This window comes from Cucurbita pepo, chromosome LG17, assembly GCF_002806865.2.
Source record: "Cucurbita pepo subsp. pepo cultivar mu-cu-16 chromosome LG17, ASM280686v2, whole genome shotgun sequence".
Lineage (NCBI taxonomy): Eukaryota > Viridiplantae > Streptophyta > Magnoliopsida > Cucurbitales > Cucurbitaceae > Cucurbita > Cucurbita pepo.
The window spans coordinates 4,027,545-4,045,251 of NC_036654.1; the positions used below are offsets into that span (position 1 = coordinate 4,027,545).

The 17,707-nt window shown below is 41.1% G+C and overlaps 1 protein-coding gene across 1 annotated transcript; it reads right to left on the reverse strand.

Moving 5' to 3' along the window:
* Positions 1-593: 593 nt before the first annotated feature.
* LOC111778905 (abscisic stress-ripening protein 2-like) lies at positions 594-1,245 on the reverse strand. Its single transcript, XM_023658908.1, has 2 exons — positions 1,007-1,245; positions 594-938 (listed from the first exon to the last, which is right to left on the reverse strand). The coding sequence occupies exons 1-2, from the start codon at positions 1,175-1,177 to the stop codon at positions 750-752; spliced, it is 360 nt and encodes a 119-aa protein (XP_023514676.1). The 5' UTR covers positions 1,178-1,245; the 3' UTR covers positions 594-749.
* Between the last annotated feature and the right edge of the window lie 16,462 nt (positions 1,246-17,707).

Consider the following 17,707-nt stretch of genomic DNA (forward strand, 5'->3'; position numbering starts at 1 on the left):
AATAAAAATATAACTTTCTAGTGCCGAAAAACGTAGGAAATAAGAATTGTATACCGAGCCATCTAAGTCAACAAGTCAGCCCAGCCGAGTACGAGCCGAGGGTACGGGATCGAGCTGACGACTGAGTCGTGGCTGGAGTTTAGCTAACACTCGCACTACACGTGCGCGAAACGTAGCTGTCAAACTCGAGTTAGCGGGTGCGGGTCTCGGGGATAGTGCATGGGTTTTGGGTCGTGTTGGTAACTAGGTCAAATGGGGTAGCGTGTCTTGGGCCGTTGGCTATCCTTAAGCTCTGCAGGCAAATGGGATTCTGAGCCGTCGCATAATTTAACTTGATTTTGGATCACCCGAACCGGATCCAACCCGAAACTCAATCCACGGACTTCGTCTTCTTGACCCGTTTCTAGAATTTCAAACCCTTTCTCTCTCTTCATAGATCCGTTCCTCCGACTAGAATGCACACATCTCTGCCCGCCATTTTCTTTTCCAACCATGCGTCTCAAATTTATTACGTAATGTTTTAACAAAATTTTCCAAATTAAAAAAGAAAACGCGGTTTGATCGTTCAAGAAGGGGAAAAAAAAAAAAAATGGACAAGAACATGAAAGACAAATTTTATTACGTAATAAAGCATCTCCAATTTATTTTACAAACAACTTGCCATATTTAGCTCTTCAAACCCAAACATCACAAACAAAGCCAAAACACATACACACACAAACAACTCCACACAGATTCAAGCCAAAGTCTCAAAAAAGATGGTGGTGATGGTCCTTGCCATGATGAGCCTCTTTCTCTTCTCTCTTTGCTTCCTTCTTCTCGTGATGCTCGTGGAGCACAAACCCACCGGCTCCGACCGCCACGGCCGCTGCAACTTCCTCCTTGATCTTGTGCCCATGGCTATGCTCGCTGTCTTTCTTCGCCTCGTGCTTCTCATGCTGCAACAACGAGAACAACAGAGGTTAACTGTACTTTTATTTGATTAGAAGAGAATTTGATTAACTACCAGAGAATAGGCACTAGCGGCGGTGGCACCGAGCTCGCCGAGGTGTTCAAGATGCTTGTGGTGCTTCTTTTCTTTCTCGTAGTCGACGTTGCCGCCAGAGTACTCTTCTCCTTCTTTGTGGTGGTGAAGGTGAAGGTGGTGGTGATGATGGCCTTGCTCTTCTTCTGCCATGGTTTTGAGAGATTTGGTATGGAAAATTGTTGCTTTGTTGGGGTGGTGTGATGTTTGGGTGTGGGAGAAGTTGGATTTTATACTACTTTGCAGGGGTAATTGTGGAAATGAATTAAGTGTTCCAAAAGTCGGAAGCTTAAGACTTAAAGAGACTGTTAGAAAATAATTTCATAATTATTGTCCAAATTTAATTGTTAGGTTGGTGGAGCCCATCTCTAGGAGTATAGAATATTTTGTTTCTACTCAATATCGAGTACCGGTTAGTTTATTTAATCTTGTATTAACTGTAATTCATTTGTATTTACTATTTGTATGTCAAATTATGTCAGTTAAGGGAAGTTTAGCGGTTAAAGGAAGTTTAGCGGTTAAGGAAAGTTATTAGCCGTTATTATTGTGTAGCTATTCTGTCTATATATGTACTGTGTAACAAGTTAAATAAGAGGAGTAAGTTGGTTCCTCTCTTAGTTGTATGAGTGGTTTCTGACATTTGATATTAGAGCCAAGTTACATGCCAAAGATCATGTCATCAAAGTCTACAACAAAGGAAGGTCTGGTATCACTCCAATACCCGACGTTATCGAGAACCAACTACTTAGCATGGGCTATGAAGATGAAGGTCTATTTGCGTGCTCAAGGGGTGTGGGACGCAATCGAATCAACTGAGTCTCTGGATAATCTTGATGAAAGAAAGGATCAAATGGCCTTAGCAACTATCTATCAAGCAATCCCTGAGGAGATGTTGTTTTTGTTAGCAGAGAAAGTGATAGCAAAAGAAGCATGCAGACGTTAAAAACTATCCATGTCGGTGCTGAACGTGTAAAGGAGGCAAAGATCCAAACTCTGAAGATTGAGTTTGAAATTATGAATATGAAGGAGTCCGAGACTATTGATGATTATGCAGCAAGGTTGACAGGAGTTGTTAATAAAATACGTACTTTTGGAGATAAGTTTGAAGAGGTATACTTGGTGAAAAAATTTCTCCGCTCAGTACCTCCTAAGTTTCTTCGTATCGCATCGGCAATAGAGCAATTTACCGATTTAAAGGTGATGACCATGGAGGAAGTCATCGGCCGTCTTAAAGCATACGAGGAACGGATCGGTGGCAACAAAGAGAACGCTGAGCATGTCTTATTGACTCAAGGAGAATGGAAAGCAAAAGAACGTAGCGACAATGGAGGCCATAGCCGAGGGCGAGGTCGCAGTGGTCGCTGGAGAGGGAGAGGTCATGGATGTGGAAACGACTTGTTTCATCAAGAGAAGAAGGCTGATAAGAGCAAGGTAAGATGCTACAATTGTCAAGGCCTAGACCACTATGCCTCAGAATGTCGGAAGGTGAAGTGTTATAATTGTCAAAAGATTGGCCATTATGCATCCGACTGTAGATCGAAGAAATGGGAGGATCAGGCGCACTTGGCTGTGATGCAAAGTGATGAGGATGAGCCAGCCTTACTTACCGTACAAGTTTGTGAAGTGTGAACTTTCGGTTCACCAGAGTTGACGGAGATGGCTCTTTATGAAGAGAAGGTTGTCCCGGAAAAAATTGAGAAGAAAAACAACACTTGGTTCCTAGATCTGGGAGCCAGCAATCATATGACTGGTTGTCAAAGTTGGTTCTCGGAATTGAACGAGTCAATGACCGGCATGGTGAAGTTCGGAGATGGATCACTTGTAGAGATAAAAGGACGTGGAGATGTGAAGGCTGCATCTGTGAAAAAAACAGAGAAGAGGATCGATGAGGAGAAAATCGATGGCTCTGTGAAGATTGAATCAGAGTAAAAAACAGAGAAGCAAGAAGAGAAGAAGAGCGATGGCGAGAAAATCGTTGGAACTATGAAGTTTGAATACGAGGAGAAGAGAGATGACGTTGTGGCGGAAGTCCAGAATGTGGCAACGGAGGTAGCGAAAGCAGAGGAGATAAAAGAGAAGGAGGTCACCTGTGATGGTGAGAGGTAGGAAAAGGAGGACGGAAACAATTGTGGTGCTATTGAAAAACAGGTCGCCGGAGAGACGAAAGCAGAGAAGGAGAAGGAGAAGGAGGCCATTGTTTCTGGCAGTGCAATTGAAGTAGCACAGGGAACTAAACCTGTCGTGGAACAGTAGTTAGCCGGACTAGTAGAACAGGTAATTAAACCTATTGAGGAAAAGCCATTGGCCGGACAAGTAGAACAGGTAATTAAAACTGTCGATGAAAAGCAGTTGCCCATTGAAACAAAGACAGAGAAGAAGAAAGGTGGCGATAATGGCGGCAGCTTTCATCTTGTGAAGCAGAGTATATTGCGGCGACGTCCGTTACTTGTCAAGGAATATGGTTAGGACGTTTACTGAAAGAATTGGTTTGAAGAATATAAGAATATGAAGATCAAAATACAAGATTAAGGGGATGATTTGTTAGTTTATTTAATCTTGTATTAACCGTAATTCATTTGTATTTACTGTTTGTATGTCAAATTATGTCAATTAAGGGAAGTTTAGCAATTAAAGGAAGTTTAGCGGTTAAGGGAAGTTTAGCGGTTAAGGGAAGTTTAGCGGATAAGGGAAGTTTAGCGATTAAGGGAAGTTATTAGCTCATTTGTATTTACTGTTTGTATGTCAAATTATGTCAATTAAGGGAAGTTTAGCAATTAAAGGAAGTTTAGCGGTTAAGGGAAGTTTAGCGGATAAGGGAAGTTTAGCGATTAAGGGAAGTTATTAGCGGTTAAGGGAAGTCATTAGCCGTTATTAATGTGTGGCTATTCTGTCTATATATGTACTGTGTAACAAGTTGAATAAGATGAGTAAGTTGGTTCCTCTCTTAGTTGTATGAGTGGTTTCTGACAGTACCACCCTGTAAAGACAACTGAGCTCAATTGTATGGAAAAGAAATTGTGAGATTGCATGTTCCAGTGTCGATAGTGTTGGATCGGGATCCATTCTTTAAGTCGACGTTTTGGCATAGACTTTAGTAAGCGTTGAGTTCCGACCTCAACCTCATCAATACCTTCCACCCACAAATGGATGGTCAATCGGAGCGATTGAACCAAATTCTAGAAGTCATGCTATGAGCATGCATTATGGAATTCACGGGATGTTGGGACACCAAACTAAATCTGATGGAATTCTCATACAACAACAACTTCCAAGAAACTATTGAGATGACACCGTTCGAAGCGTTATATGAAAAACAGTGTAGATTCTCATTGTGCTGAGACGAAGTAGGTGAATGAGAACTGGTCTACATTACAAGCGAGGCTAAGCGCAGACAAAAGAGCTATGCAAATGTAAGGGTAGAAACCTATAATTCGAGCTAGGGGACATGGTGTTCCCAAAAGTTGTACCTGTGAAGATTGTCCTAAGGTTTTGATGTAAGGGCAAGCTAACCCCCCGTTTTATTGGACCCTTCAAAATCCTAGAACAAATAGGTCTGGTGGCGTATAAGTTAGCTTTACCACCCTCGCTCTCGTGTGTACACGACGTATTCGACGTATCCATGCTAAGAAAATATATCACGAACTCTATGCATGTGATAGATGTTGAGTTATGGAGTCTACTCCCTGTATTTATAGCTTGGTCAACTGCTATATCCGGTAAAGCTATATTTGGTAAAGCCAAATATGGTAAAGCTATATCTGGTAAATCTATATATGGTAAATAGCTATATATAGTAGATGGTTAAATCTGGTAAAGCTATATTTAGTAGACTGAACCATATATATATCCTGTCAAGTAAAGCTTTGGAAATGTACTCTCTATTCTCTGTACTCTCTCTTGTTGTACATACCCTAAGTCATCAATAAAAATTCTTTTAGCTAGAGTTCTCCTTGCAATTTTCTCTATCCTGTTCTTTGTGTTCATCTAGATCGAGCGTGTGCGTTGTTGTGCGATCCTAACAACTGGTATCGATCCTAACAACTGGTATCAGAGCAAGGCAAAATTCACCACGATCTGTGAAGATGGAAAGTTCAAAGATTGGAATTGAGAAGTTCGATGGATCCGATTTCGGTTTCTGGAAGATGCAGATTGAAGATTATCTGTACCAGAAAGATCTTCACGAACCTCTGTTGGGGGTGAAGCCGGATACCATGACCACGGAACAGTGGAAGCTCAAGGATCGACAAGCCTTAGGGATGATCCGGTTGACGCTATCCAGAAACGTGGCGTTTAACATCATCAAGGAGAAGACAACGTCAGATCTGATGAAGGCGCTGTCAAATATGTATGAAAAACCGTCGGCTATGAACAAGGTGTATTTGATGCGTAGATTGTTCAATCTACAGATGTCTGAAGGTGGACGTGTTGCGGATCATATAAATGAATTCAATATGATCATAAGTCAACTGGGTTCGGTGGAAATTAATTTCGAAGATGAAATTAAAGCGTTGATTTTGATGTCATCCTTACCCGAGTCATGGGATACTGTTGTTGCCGCAATCAGCAGTTCCCGAGGATCTGATAAACTGAAGTTTGATGAAATTCGAGATGTAGTTCTCAGCGAAAGTATTCGCAAACGGGAAACTGGAGATTCATCAGGCAATGCTCTCAGTGTTGATCGAAGGGGAAGAAGCAAATCAAAGAGCTCAAACAAACATGGGCGTTCAAAATCAAAGAACCGGGGAAAATCTCCAAACAAACCCAACGTAACGTGTTGGAGCTGTGGGGGAAAAGGACACTTTCGGACAGATTGTACAAAGCTAAAGAAGAAGCAGAATCATAAATCTGAAGATGATGATGATTCTATATACACAACAGAAGATGCTGAGGACGTTTTAATCCTTAGTGTGGATAGCCCAGCTGAATCCTGGATTTTGGATTCAGGTGCATCGTTCCATTCGTCTCCAAGTAAGGAATTGTTTCGAAATTTCAAATCAGGAAATTTCGGGAAGGTGTATCTTGCCGACAATAAAACCTTGGAGATTGAAGGAAAGGGAGATGTCTCCATACAAACTCCAGCAGGAAATCAATGGACATTACAAGATGTCAGATACATTCCTGGTCTCAAGAAGAACCTGATCTCTATTGGTCAGTTGGATAGCACAGGCTATGCAGCAGAGTTTGGAAAGAGTTCCTGGAAGATTGTGAAGGGCGCCATGGTTGTTGCGCGTGGCACAAAATCTGGAACCTTATACACTACTGCAGAGTGTATAAACATGACTGCTGCTGCTGAGAGTGCTTCCAATTCAAGTCTATGGCACAATAGACTTGGACATATGAGCGTCAAAGGAATGAAGATGCTCACTGCGAAAGGAGCTTTAGAAGGCTTAAAATCTGTTGATATGGGTCTTTGTGAGAGCTGCGTTATGGGCAAACAGAAACGAGTTAGTTTCACAAAGGCTGCCAGAGAACCGAAGAAAGTGCGGTTGGAAATGGTCCATACAGACGTCTGGGGACCATCTCCAGTTTCATCACTTGGTGGATCAAGGTACTACGTCACCTTCATCGATGACTTCAGCAGGAAGGTATGGGTTTACTTTCTGAAACATAAGTCAGATGTGTTTACCACCTTCAAGAAGTGGAAAGCTGAAGTTGAAAATCAGACCGGCTTGAAGATCAAATGCCTGAGGTCTGACAATGGAGGAGAGTACAACAAATCAGAGTTTATAACATTTTGTGCAGCTGAGGGAATTAGATTAATAAGAACAATTCCCGGTAAGGCAAGACAAAATGGTATTGCAGAAAGGATGAACAGAACCTTGAATGAGCGAGCAAGAAGCATGAGGATTCATTCTGGATTGCCAAAGGCATTCTGGGCTGATGCTGTGAACACAGCAGCATATTTGATTAATAGAGGGCCGTCAGTACCCTTGAAGTTCAAATTGCCCGAAGAAGTATGGACAGGAAAAGAACTCAAGTACTCTCACTTGAGAACCTTTGGCTGTACTGCGTATGTTCATGTTGATCCAGAGAAGAGAGATAAGCTTGATGCTAAGGCTGTGAAATGCTACTTCATAGGCTATGGCTCTGACATGTTCGGGTATAGGTTTTGGGATGAGAAAAATATGAAGATCCTAAGACACTGTGATGTGACCTTTGATGAAAATGTCATGTACAAGGACAGAGAGAAGATAAACTCTGAGACTACGAAGCAAGTGGGAGTTGAATTTGAGTGGCAAGAAAATTCACACAGTGATGGTACAACAGAAGCTCAAGAAACTCCTGATCCTATTGCTGAAGAACCAGACGTGGCTGATCCTATTGCTGAAGAACCAGACGTGGAGCAAGTTGCACCTGAGCAGGTGTTGAGAAGATCATCCAGAACTACCAGAGCACCAGATAGATATTCAACCTCATTACATTATCTGTTGCTGACTGACGAAGGAGAACCAGAGTCCTTTGATGAGGCCCTACAAGTGGAAGATTCAACTAAGTGGGAGCAAGCCATGGATGATGAGATGAGCTCACTTGAAAGGAATAATACGTGGGTGCTGACTGAGTTGCCTACAGGAAAGAGAGCTCTGTTGAACAAATGGGTGTTCAAAATCAAGGTTGAACCAGATGGCAGAAGGAGGTTTAAGGCTCGGTTAGTAGTTAAAGGATATTCACAAAGAAAAGGCATTGATTATGCTGAGATCTTTTCTCCAGTTGTGAAATTAACTACTATCCGAATTCTACTGAGTATTGTTGCATCGGAGAATTTGCACCTTGAGCAAATGGATGTAAAAACGGCATTTTTACATGGAGATCTAGACGAGGAGATCTATATGCAACAACCCGAAGGATTTGCAGCTCCAAGCAAGGAGCACATGGTGTGTAAGCTCAATAAGAGCTTGTATGGACTGAAACAAGCACCGAGACAATGGTACAAGAAGTTTGACTCCTTCATGAGCAAGAGTGGTTTCCACAGAAGTGAAAAGGATCAGTGTTGCTACCTCAAGAAATACACTGATTCTTATGTGTTTCTACTCCTGTATGTGGATGATATACTAATTGCTGGATCAAGTATGAGGGAGATAAACCACCTGAAGGCAAGCTTGTCTTCAGTATTTGAGATGAAAGATTTAGGTGCAGCGAAGCAGATCCTTGGGATGAGGATTTCTCGAGATAGATCTGCTGGCACATTAAATCTATCCCAAGAGCAGTACATTGAGAAGGTGTTGTCCAAATTCAAGATGAATAACGCTAAACCCAGGACTACCCCCTTGGCAAATCATATTAAATTGTCAAAGGGGCAATCTCCCAAGACAGTTGAGGAACGTGAGCACATGGCATCAGTTCCGTACGCTTCTGCAGTTGGGAGTTTGATGTATGCTATGGTCTGCACTAGACCTGACATAACACATGCAGTGGGAGTTGTTAGCAAGTACATGGCAAATCCAGGGAAGGAACATTGGGAAGCTGTGAAGTGGCTTCTAAGATATCTGAGAGGTACATCCAATACTACACTTTGTTATGGCAATGGCAAAGTAGTTCTGCAAGGTTTTGTGGATGCTGATCTGAGTGGAGATGTAGACTCCAGCAAGAGCACATCTGGGTATATCTACACTATAGATGGAACAGCAGTGAGTTGGATGTCTAAGCTTCAGAAATGCGTTGCTCTTTCATCTACTGAAGCTGAGTACGTGGCCATAGCTGAAGCTGGAAAGGAGATGATATGGATGACAGACTATCTAGAAGAATTAGGCCGGAAGCAGTGCAAGAAGATCCTTTATACAGATAGTCAGAGTGCCATACAGTTGGTGAAAAACCCAGTCTATCATTCAAGGACAAAACACATTAGAAGACGGTACCATTTCACTCGCAGGTTAGTGGAAGAAGGCGATATGGTTTGGAGAAGATAGAGGGTGCAAAGAATATAGCAGACATGTTGACAAAATGTGTTGATGTTGGAAAATTAAGGTTATGCAAACCCCTAATTGGTATGGTGTAGGATCAGTCTCCAAGTGGGAGAATTGTTGAGTTATGAAGTCTACTCCCTGTATTTATAGCTTGGTCAACGGCTATATCCGGTAAAGCTATATCCGACCTCATCAATACCTTCCACCCACAAATGGATGGTCAAACGGAGCGATTGAACCAAATTCTAGGAGTCATGCTACGAGCATGCATTATGGAATTCACGGGATGTTGGGACACCAAACTAAATCTGATGGAATTCTCGTACAACAACAACTTCCAAGCAACTATTGAGATGACAGCATTCGAAGCGTTATATGAAAAACAGTGTAGATTCTCATTGTGTTGAGACGAAGTAGGTGAATGAGAACTGGTCTACATTACAAACGAGGCTAAGCGCAGACAAAAGAGCTATGCAGATGTAAGGGTAGAAACCTATAATTCGAGCTAGGGGACATGGTGTTCCCAAAAGTAGTACCTGTGAAGATTGTCCTAAGGTTTTGATGTAAGGGCAAGCTAACCCCCCGTTTTATTGGACCCTTCAAAATCCTAGAACAAATAGGTCTGGTGGCGTATAAGTTAGCTTTACCACCCTCGCTCTCGTGTGTACACGACGTATTCGACGTATCCATGCTAAGAAAATATATCACGAACTCTATGCATGTGATAGATTATAAACCTCTTGATTTGAAAGAAGACTTAAGTTTGAAGAAAAGCAAGTTCAAATTCTTGCTTGAGAGGTGAAATCGTTACGTAATAGGAATATTGACTTCGTTAGGGTGGCGGAACCACCAAACCGAGGAAGCTACGTGGGAGTGGGAGGATGAAATAAAAGAAAAACACCCTGCGCCAAGGCAAGAATTCGAGACTTTCGAGGATGAAAGTTCTTTTTAAAGGTATATAATGTAACATATGAAAATAAAATCTGAAAACGCTGGCGCATTGCAAAAATTCCATCGTTCGAAGACCACACGACACGCCTCCCCTATGCCCATGCTCCTCCAAACACTTTTAAATCCTCTCGGCCACACTTCAAACACTCTGCAAGGAGGAAAGACAAAAAAAGAAAATGAGAGAGAGAGAGGGATAGATCAGAAAACGCTCTGGTGAGATAGAACCCATAGATTCGACAGCGAAACAACCTACCCAAGCCACGAAAGGAATCACCAAGAACTGTACACACGAAGAAGGTAAGCTTTCATGCCTTGACAATGTGATTTATCGTTGGAAAAGAGAATTCAAGTTTCGAATTGGTTGGCCATCAATAAAATTACATGAGAGGTGAAGAGGAAGAAGAAGCGACGAAGAATCGAGGAAAAACAACGAGAAACGAATGTCAGAACGACATTACAAAAGAGAGAAATTTCATTGGAGAATCGTGTGAACCGAGTGGAGAAGATGAAGTCTATGGGCTTCATGTTGGGAATGGGATATTGAAAGAATAAGTATAGATCAAAGCTACCGTGCTTTATTCTAGTTTTCTAACTCAATGGTTAAAGAATTACACAATTCCAATCTTTATAGGCTTATACACTAACCAGAAACAGAAACAGTAAATTATGGAAATCTAGATAAATTCAAATCTACTAACAATCTTGGTAGTTTGAATACTTTGAATCATATCTCAACTACTTTACATCTTATCTCCATTTTGAATACTTTGAATCATATCTCAACACTCTCCCTTGATTCAAAGTTACAGATGCCAAGTACAGAGCTTTTCTTTTGACAAAGCCTTCGTAAGTATGTTTGCTTTAACCTGTATAATGTCGTCTTAGCTTGTATACCTTTGTTTCTTTGTCTTCTTTTATGAATCCCTCTGGTTGTGTTACATAGATCTTTTCTTGTAAATCTCCATAAAACTTTTCGTTTGGTAAGTCAACCATATCCTAGGTTCCATTTTTCTCAATGGATTGCATCTCTACTACCATGGCTTTCTTCCATTCTTCTTCTTCAGTTGCTTCTTCATCATTCATAGGGTTTGAAACAATAAGAGCAAATTGACATGATGCATATATGTCAGCTAAAGATTTATACTTCCTTGGAGGTGTCACATCCAAAAGTTCTTCAAGAGAAGAATTGTTGTTTAGTGATGCTAAAGATGATGAATTTGACACATTTTGTGGTGTAGTGGAGGCACTAGGAGATGCACTGGAGTTGAGCCTTGTCTCTTCATTTGGAGAAACTTCAACTGTAATCTTTTGCTGCTCATGTTCTTTACTCCAATCCCAACTCACGTTTTCATTAAATATTACATCCCTTCTAACTAAAATCTTTTCACTAAGGGGGTTGTATAATTTATATGTCTTTGATCAAGTACAATAGCCAATGAAAATGTATTTTTTAGTTTTTTCATCAAGCTTTTGACGAGTTTGAGGATGTTTCAAAGCATAAGCAACACAACCAAAGACTCGTAAATGACTTACAGATGGTTTCCTTCCATGTCATGCTTCATAAGAAGTTCGATTCATAACAGCCTTTGTTAGTGAGAGATTTAATAGATAAATAGATGTTGTTACAGCTTCTGCCCAAAATTGGATTAGAAGTCTCCTTGCTTGTAACATACTTCTTGCCATATCCACAATAGTTCGATTTTTTCGTTTAGCAATTCCGTTTTGTTCTGGAGCGTAGGGAGCTGTTAACTCCCTTTGGATGCCCTCTTCTTTACAAAACACATTGAACTCTTTAGATATGAACTCGCCACCTCTGTATGTGCGAAGAACTTTAATGTGACAATCACTTCGGTTCTCCACCATAGCTTTAAAAATCTGGAACTTCTGAAAAGTTTCTGACTTATGTTGTGGGAAGTAAACCCAGCTCATGCGAATATAGTCATCAATGAATAGTAAAAAGTATATACTCCCACCCAAGGACTTTGTTTGCATTGGCCCACATAAATCAGTATGAATTACTTCTAGATAATGTAAAGCTCTTTTAGTTTTTCCAACCGGAAAGGACTTCCTAGTCTGCTTCCCATAAATGCATCCTTCACATAAATGCATCCTTCCTTCCCATAAATTAGTTGTATCATTTCTTGGTAAAACAAAAACCATATCTTTATCCCTAAGTATTTTCAGGCCCTTCATATGAAGATGTCCATATCTGAGATGCCATAATGTCTCCTTCACTTGTAGTGTCTTTTCTTCCTTCCTTTTTGATGATCTATTGATTCTTGCCTCATGAACCTGAAGCGAGCCCATCAGTTCATCAACGGAGAGTATTAATAGATCCTTAGCTTCTTCTATGGCAACCACCACATGGTTAAACTTTGGAGTTAAGCTTCTCAACACCTTTGCAATAATTGTTTATCTGAAATTTTCTCTCCATAGGTACGCATCTGACTGACTATTGTCATTGCTCTTGACAAAAAGTCAGCAATTGATTTGTCATTCGTCATGAGCAGAGTTTCAAAATCACGTCTTAGAGATTGCAATTTCACTGTTATGACCTATGAATCTCCTAGAAATTTCTTTTGTAGAATTGACCATGCTTGCTTTGATGTGGTTGCTATTGCAATTCGTGAAAAAATACTTTCATGAACTGCTTGCTAAATAATGAATAGAGCCTTGGCATCGTTTTTCTTGGTTTCTCTTAGTCTCTCATTTTCTTCTATTGTGGATTCTAATACATCAACAAACCCGTGCTCCACCAAGTCCCATAACTCCTGCGATCCAAGCAAGATCTTCATCTTAATGCTCCACCACTCATATTTCTCACCATTAAAGATTGGTAACAGCGGTGCAGAGGAAGAAAAACAAGCTACTGTCATTTTTGTTTTGTGAAAAAAAAGTAATCACTCACCCTCGTTGACAGGAACTTGGCTTTGATACCAAATTTGTTATGAAAAGGGATGTTGAAATAGATAGAAATAGATCAAAGCTGCCGTGCTTTATTATTGTTTTCTGACTCAATGCTTAAAGTTACACCATTCCAATATTTATAGGCTTATACACTACCTAGAAATAGTAAATTATGGAAATATAGATAAATTCAAATCTACTAACAATCTCCTAACATCTTGGTAGTTTGAATACTTTGAATCATATCTCAACTACTCTAAATTATATCTTCATTTTGAATACTTTGAATCATATCTTAGCACTTCAGGTCAGATCCGAATCGAGTATCCAAATGTGCCTATACCACATTACCGAGGCCTAACCCATTTCGGCCCAAAACCAAGACCAGACTGCCACCCTGCAGCTGCAACCAGCCTACGCGCACGCCTCTATCCACGGCCCACGTTTCGGCCCAATACACTAATGCCTTGGGCCAAAACCTAAACTGGTCTGCAGCAGCCCATAACTCGTGAACCACAACCCGTGAACCAAGTGCCCGCATGCGACCCACACCTTGACTTGAAAACAACCTGCACACGTGGCGGTTCCACAACTTAGTTTCTCGGATATTCGGCTCGGTATTCATATTTTAGCCTTATTTCCACCGTTTAGATCCTCCCAAACTTAATTCGACCCTAAATAAGGTCATTTAGATCATTATAATGCTGCACTTCACAAATTTAAATTGAGATTATATTAAAATTGTGAAATACTAACAAAAGACGATGAGCAACCTAATAGGAAATGAAAACTGACGATAGCTTGGAGCGCTTTCGAGGGGTGGGAACTAACGTAATTAAATTAGGGAGAATGCTAGCAAAGGCCAACCAAGTAAGTAACCCTAATATCGTTGGTTATAAATTGTGTGTTGTATGATGACACATCCCCGTGGTTTCGCACGTGTCTTAGGCCATATATGTAGATAGTTATGAAATATCACGTGAATGTTATGTGATGCGATTGTTATGCTCTGTTTGATGAACTGATATGCTTTATGATATATTGCGTTATAATATGTTATGTTGCTGACATGCGCGAGATTGTTATTATGATTGTTATGATACATGATATGATATGTGCACGTTATGGAATGATATGTTTAAAAGCATGGAAAACGTTATGATATGGTTGATATGAGAGAGATTGTTATTATGATTGTTATGATACATGATATGATATGTGCACGTTATGGAATGATATGTTTAAAAGCATGGAAAACGTTATGATATGGATGATATGAGACATGAATTATATGCTTTGATTGTCATGTGAAATGACAAACCAACATGAAAAACAACCCCGACTTACATAGTACTGATGTGACAGTTGCTACTCCTAACGAGTGTTCGACATCAGTATCTCCCAGAGAATGCTCGCTCGACCAGAAAAGGGCCCAAAAGATATGTGAACCGACTGGTGGGTCCATCGCACGTGTGTACTGTGTGTAGGGAAAGTAATTACACATCCAAGTTGTCCATTAGGAAAGCCGTCGTAGGAACGTAGGCTATTATCATAGGTCTCGTGCATGTAACTATGTGTGTTTGCATTTGACCTCGATAGGGAGGTCACTTATTGAGTATTTCTCAAAATACTCAAGCCACATACTATATAAACGTTTTGGTTAAGGGGCACACCTATTGAAAATAAACGTTTTGGTTTTTTTGAAAATGGGTCGAACAAAATCGTTCAATGGCTGTGTTCTGTGTAATAATCTGAATGCTGAGTATAATCTGATCGTTGTGTGTAATTGTTTGTAACCTGATTATCGTATAATCTGATTGTTATGTAACCTGATGGTTGGGTAATCTGTTTGTGGTGTAATATGGTTAGGTTGTGTAGTCTGGATAGGTGTAATCAGATTGTTGTGTAATCGGATTTTGGTGTAATCGGATGGTTGTGTAATCAGATTATGGTGTAATTGGATTGTTGTGTAATCGGATTTTGGTGTAATCGGATGGTTGTGTAATCGAATGGTTGTGTAATCGGATTGTTGTGTAATCTGATTGTTGTGTAATATGGTTAGGTTGTTTAGTCCGAATAGGTGTCGATTGCCAGCATATTGTGCTTGTAGGTAGCCATGGTTAAGGGGTATGTGGTAATATTTACACGTTGTGTGTTTCGGGTAACTAGCCACCAATAGTCACCTTTGGGGTGATTCTAGAAAACGTGTATCCAGTAAGGGTTACACGCTGTGTGTTTCGGGTAACCAGCAATGGATAGTCAATTAGAGGAAATAAGGAGGTGAGATCCTTGTGGTAATGGTTACACGCTGTGTGTTTTGGGTAACCAACTAGGAATAACCACTGGAGTAAAAGTGGCGTTGATGTTGTGGTGGCATTAATCACGTGATGCGTGTTTTGGTTGATCGCCTTGTGACGATTCATATGTTGACCCCAATAGGGGAGTTCCTTACTGAGTATTTTTATACTCACCCTGTTTTTTTTAAATGATTTTCAGGCGAAGCTGTGGCACGAAGGTGACGAGTAGGATGCCAAAGTCAGTCACGGTGCGATTCAAGGATTTTTATGTTTTTTTTGTAGTCTCATTTTATGGGAGAGATGTTTCCGCACTTTTGTTATTAATTTAAACTATGTCGTGGATGCCTAGTTTGGGGGAACTAGGCGGTCACATCAGACTTTCTTTTGATTTTAAATTTCCTCTTTGTTTTAAATAGCTTTAGGCCGCATTGTTTTTATTTTTTACCTCTGCACATGATTTCTAATAAAATTCGGCATGATTTTCATCATGTTCCAAATAAATCTCATTATCTTTTGTAACGGCCCTGACCGCTACTTATATGATAAGTTGGGTCGTTACACCAACAAATTTCCGACCTTCCGAAACTCTTTTTTGCAGCCAGCGTCTTCATTCCTTTAACGCTCATATGTCCAAGTCTATTGTGTCATAGACTTGAATTTGAAGCACTCTCAGCAACAACAGCCATGTTCTTACCCTCTGCAGTGGTGTATAAGGTTCCAGATTTTATGGCATGTGCTACCACCATAGCACCCTTCACAATCTTTCACGAACTCTTCCTAAACTCTGTTACATAACCTGTGTTGTACATATATCTGACATCCTTCACGAACTCTTCCTAAACTCTGTTACATAACCTGTGTTGTACATATATCTGACATCCTTTAATGTTCACTGATTTCCAGCCGGAGTTTTTATGCAGACATCCTCTTTTTCTTCAATCTTCAAATCTTTGTTGTCGGCAAGATACACCTTCACGAAATTTCTAGACTATCTACGCTGAGGATTAGAGCATCCCCAATGTCTTCTGTTGAATTTATAGAATCATCATCATCTCCAGATTTGTGATTTTGCTTCCTCTTTGGTCTTATATAATCTGTTAGGATCGATATCAGTCGTTAGCTCTGATACCAGTCGTTAGGATCGCACAACAACGCACACGCTCGATCTAAATGAACACAAAGAATGGGATAGAGAAAGTTGCAAGGAGAACTCTGGCTAAAAGGATTTTGTATTGATGACTTCAGGTATGTACAACAAGAGAGAGTACAGAGAATAGAAAAGTACATCAAAGCTTTACCAGACCAGATATATATATGGTTTAGTTTACTATATATAGCTTTACCAGATTTAGCCATCTACTATATATAGCTATTTACCATATATAGCTTTACCGGATATAGCTTTACCATATATAGCTTTACTATATATAGCTTTACCAAATATAGCTTTACCGGATATAACCGTTGACCAAGCTATAAATAAGTATCAGGCTCCATAGCCTAACAATTCTCCCACTTGGAGACTGATCTAGTCAACCAAGAATTTCACTCTCAAACGACCATGAGCATCTTCACTGCACCATACCAATTGAGGTTTTGCACAACCTCAATATTCCAACATCAACACATTTTGTCAACATGTTTGCTGGATTCTTTGCACCCTCTATCTTCTCAAAACACATCACCATCTTCAACTAACCTCCGAGTGAAATGGTATCGCCTTCTGTGTTTTGAATGATAGACCGGGTTCCTCGCCAACAGCATGAGTCTCAGGAGTTTCTTGAGTATCTGCTACAACATCACTATGTGAATCTTTTAGCAACTCAACCTCAACTCCCACTTGCTTCACCTCTGGTTTCTCAGCAAGAGTCTCAGGAGTTTCATGAGTATCCGCTACAACATCACTCTGTGAATATTTGAGCAACTCAACCTCAACATCTACTTGCTTCACCTCTGGTTTCTCAGCAAGAGTCTCAGGAGTTTCATGAGTATCCGCTACAACATCACTCAGTGAATCTTTGAGCAACTCAACATCAACTCCCACTTGCTTCACCTCTGATGTTTAAGCAAGAGTCTTCCGGCCCATGCAACCTCCTCTGGAGTTTCAGCGACGCTTTCGGCCGACGCAACCCCTTCTAGAGTTTCAGCGACGCTTCCGGCCGACGCAACCCCTTTTGGAGCTTCAGCGATGCTTCCGGACGACGCAACCCCCTATGGAGCTTCAGCGACGCTTACGGACGACGCAACCACCTCTGGAGCTTCAGCGACGCTTACGGACGACGCAACCCCCTCTAGAGCTTCAGCGATGCTTCCGGACGACGCAACCCCCTCTTGAGTTTCAGCGACGCTTCCGGCCGACGCAACCCCCTCTGGAGCTTCAGCGATGCTTCCGGACGACGCAACCCCCTCTGGAGCTTCAGCGACGCTTACGGATGATGCAACCCCCTCTGGAGCTTCAGCGACGCTTCCGGACGACGCAACCCCCTCTGGAGCTTCAGCGATGCTTCCGGCCGATGCAACCCCCTCTTGAGTTTCAGCGACGCTTCCGGCCGACGCAACTCCTTCTGGAGCTTCAGCGACGCTTCCAGACGATGCAACCCCCTCTGGAGCTTCAGCGACGCTTCCGG

What these genes read in the sequence shown, in the direction of transcription:
- LOC111778905 (XM_023658908.1), bottom strand. Translation starts at nt 1,177, where the DNA reads ATGGCAGAAGAAGAGCAAGGCCATCATCACCACCACCTTCACCTTCAC. An exon ending in CCGCTAGTGCCTATTCTCTG is followed by an intron (nt 939 to 1,006) that starts GTAGTTAATCAA and finishes TCGTTGTTGCAG; the next exon opens with CATGAGAAGCACGAGGCGAA.